We start from the raw sequence: 3,828 nt of genomic DNA, 5'->3' as shown, positions 1-3,828 counted from the left end.
TTTGGCACTGGGAAAGGTTTAAACAAAACATGTATTGAAATGCATATTGGAAATAAAAACGGCTTGAGTGTCAGTGATATTCTCTCAGAATGTACTTTTCTTACCTCGGCATGTACTGTAGTCACTCAGTATTTGTATATGTTGCTAGAATTTAGATTGTATAAATAGATTTTACTGTGTTCATGTGTTTTTAATAAATTGTATATATGTGTCTTAGATTTTTTTGGCTTAACTAAAACAACCTTAAGGTTTGTAGCCTTGTTTTATACTACACAAAATGCCAGATTCCTCAATTTTAACATCAGTCCGAAATTTTATGGCCATTATTATAGTACAGTAATTTCACAGTAATATTTGAAAATGCCATCATTGATTTTTGACTTTGACTTTTTCTGTAGTCAGCAGCAGCCTTTTTGAAGCCAGAATTACTTTATATCAAACTGAACTTCAATGGTCAAGGTGCACCCAGCCTAGGGCTGTGCGGTAAGAGGGAAAGGGCACGCTGGACACATGGACTCCAGTCTAATATCTGCCTTTTCCACCTCAAAGTTATTAGAAGAACCAAATGAAGCTGGTATGTGGTATTGTGCAAATGTATGCTATTAACAGAACATAGACCATATTTAATGTTTAGATCTGGGTTAAATCAACTACCGGTTTTCTAAGTACTTCATTTATTCGTTTCTGCTCTAATACTTATTTCACCCTTTATTCACTCTAGAGCAGCAGGTTGGCTGTCATAACACCATCAGTGTCTCCCAGTGATAATTATTGTTCAGAAGATATCCTTTCAACTCATACCTCTTCTGACAGCTTTTAATTCCATTATTATAATTTATGTTCTCTTCCATTCTCCTTTACCCCTTATCCCCGCCCCACCTCACCAGAGCCTTTAGTTATAGATATCAAAATGGGAAAGGAGACTAGCTCGCCATATTTGTGGGACTGGCTTGTTTGCATCCTGTAGGATTCCTCTCTGGTGCACCCTAGGTAGCCAGGTAAGCTTTCCATTTGAAGATGAGATTTTTCATGAAAATGCCATTTAAATCCAAAAATAGCTTGACTCTTCATAGGGTCTACTTGTCTTTATTTTTCCTAATTTACTGCAAATAGTACACTTTTAAGTTTAATGAATTAAACCAGGCAAAGTAACGTTTTTTTAAGAATTTTCTCCTTGAGCTTGCCTAACGCAGCTTTTTATAAACTTTTATTTCTTTAAAACACAGTCACTAAATTTTCATCATTGCATTCTTTAGCTTATATTTCCTTCAACTGAAATAAAACCATCTTCATTCTACCTAATTACTCATCATGATCATGGATTACTTAATTGCAGAGGAAAAAGGCTAATTAAAACAGTATGATCTTAGATGTCCATAATCATCCACGCTGCTGTTTTAAATTGAAATCAGTTTCCTCAAACGACAAAAAGAAACCAAACAGTCATTCAGATAGAGGCCTGAAGTACTTCCATTTTGCCACATCAAGGCACACCCACCTGCCAATTCCCCACCAATTTATAATAGCCAGATACACTCTGCACAGTGTCATGTGTACTCAAGTTTGTGGCAGTGAACTTAAATCCCCTTATTCATGAGGAAGTCACATCTCTTCAAAAGCCAATATGAAATAACTAAAAAGATGTTTAAAAACACCTCAGAAAATAAGCTTATTTTAAAAACAATGCAATTAAAACTACTTTTTCCCTGATAATCTTAACTAAATATATCTTTGTTTTCATAAATATATTCATAGACATTAAGCTGGTGGTTATGAATCACCAGACAGAAATAATAATTTCTTGACAAGTACATAAAAATAAACTAAAAATTACAATATAAAAATAAAAATACTGTTAATATCATCTTCTGAGTCTGTAGCATTAATCTTGAGTCAAGTTGATTACAAAATTTTTTTCTATAATGTCCTTCAAAAAGAGCTGCTCTGCAGTCACATTGTGATATGCATTCTAAAAAAGAAAAATAAAATCACCATATTATCCCAATCGCAAAATATTAGCAGCAGCAACAGAATATGCTGTATCTAAAAAGCTCCTGAATAAAAACCTCAGGTAGCAAGTGGCATGGACTTAATTTTCATTACCTAATTTCTTTGTCTTTACTCATTCCTGTGTCAGAGTTTTACGTAAAGCCCACTCTTTGAACTTAAATGATCACTTAAGAGGCTCCCTTCACATCATCCCCTGGTCTACTTGAATCACAGTGGAAATCTAGAGACCAAGATTGTAAATCCAAATGGGTTGCTTGATCACTTGAACTAAAAGCAATGCCTGAAACTCCTGAAGAAATCAGCCTGGAGATGATTTCTATAGAGCATAGTTCAGTTTAAGATGTGTTTTCAAAAAATCCTGTTCTGTTGATGGATATCCTAATTTTCCTCAGGAAGGTGTTTTTATGTTTTGTTCTTTAGATGACTTGAGAAATACCAAATGTGCTACAAAAAAGAAGAGGCTGTGGAGAAATGAGCCTGAAGTCTGTCCCAGGCACTAACTTGAGCTACTCTACTGTGTGTCTTACATTGTGGGGAAAGACACCAAAAAACAGTATTAAGGTCTAACCTAAAAACACTTCTTCAGCTTACATAGCATTTGGGGATGATGACTTAAGGATACTGATTTCATGGGATATGCTGATAACACTTTATAGCAAATCCTTCATATTTCAATATTAAAAATGTACAGATAACATTTTAATCCTGTCACTTATGTGCCACTAATCTACGTTAGAATTAGGAAAATAGAAAACTCCTTCCCATTCAATTAAAATAAAAATCTTAAGGATCTAATCTAACATCAATCCGTAATTCAAGAGAAGCATGATCTAGTTTAAAGGTTTACAACCTTTCTGACCATGAAGTTTCTTTCATGGGGTTAAAATGTTACAGACCTTCTTGTCTACTTAACAATTACTATGAGCATGGCAATGCTTTTAGGTGAATTTGTAATAAATACATATTTTTTTCTAAATGTATATTTAAGTAATGCAAATATGATACAGTATCTAAGATAAAGCTTGGTCCTTATTTGAGTTTGATGACACTCGACAATAACAGATTCTCCAAAGGTTCTGAAGCCCACAGATTTGAGAATTGCTGCTGTAGTAAAAAAGACCTCTGGACTCTAGTCCTCATTTCAGCACTCGGTAGCTCTATAACCCCAATCAAGCCCTCAACCTCTCAAAAGCTCTTCCCTCAATAAAATGACAGGTGAAAAGAGAATATCAAACTGCAAATATCTCAAAGTATACATATACATATATTACCTTACTCATCAAAGACATGGTGGCATTCCCATAGTAGTGCAAAGGACTCTTGAAGTCAGAAAAGTTGTATTTAAAACCAGCAAGGTGAACTTCGTGACATATGTGAAATGCCAAGGTGATGGCAATAATTCCCGTTGTTGGGTGTATAGGTTTCTAGGGGAGGAAATAAAATTTTTTTAAATCCACATGAGATACTTGTTTCCAAAGCATATTTGGGTGACCTAATATTATAAAATGGACTTTTGAGCATTTAATCGGGAGAGAAATATTAAAACTTCATGCCTTAAGGCTCAAGCCCTAGTTAATACCCTAATTCTGAAAAGAATATAAAGTGTGATGATTGAAATCTTAGGAAGTCTTTTAAATAAAACTTAACTGCAGTTTTAGCCCAGAGGACAACTATCAAATGAAACAACACTGAGGCTCAAGGAAAAGGATGCTGCTGCCCTGTAGTAAAAGCAACGCCTGAGAATTTTGAAGCCATGTATGAAATGTAAGGACGGCTTAATTACCTAATGTATAGAATCATGGTAAAAGGTAAATCAGC

At 34.6% G+C, this 3,828-nt stretch overlaps 1 protein-coding gene across 7 annotated transcripts in view; it reads right to left on the bottom strand.

Annotated features, from left to right (window-relative positions):
- Window positions 1-3,828, bottom strand: part of ST3GAL6 (ST3 beta-galactoside alpha-2,3-sialyltransferase 6) — a 66,773-nt gene continuing 62,945 nt past the window's right edge. For all 7 annotated transcript variants that reach the window (XM_015593008.2, XM_025050100.1, XM_015593010.2 and 4 more), the window contains 2 exons: window positions 3,282-3,434; window positions 1-1,969 (listed from right to left, as the gene is read on the bottom strand). In XM_015593008.2, the coding sequence (XP_015448494.1) occupies window positions 1,883-1,969; window positions 3,282-3,434 (240 nt within the window). In that variant the 3' untranslated portion in view covers window positions 1-1,882. The remainder of the gene's footprint in view (window positions 1,970-3,281; window positions 3,435-3,828) is intronic.

Source organism: Pteropus alecto, unplaced genomic scaffold (genome assembly GCF_000325575.1).
Source record: "Pteropus alecto unplaced genomic scaffold, ASM32557v1 scaffold164, whole genome shotgun sequence".
NCBI lineage: Eukaryota > Metazoa > Chordata > Mammalia > Chiroptera > Pteropodidae > Pteropus > Pteropus alecto.
The sequence above is the reverse complement of the archived record's forward strand: the minus strand, read 5'-3'. Positions and strand labels throughout refer to the sequence as shown.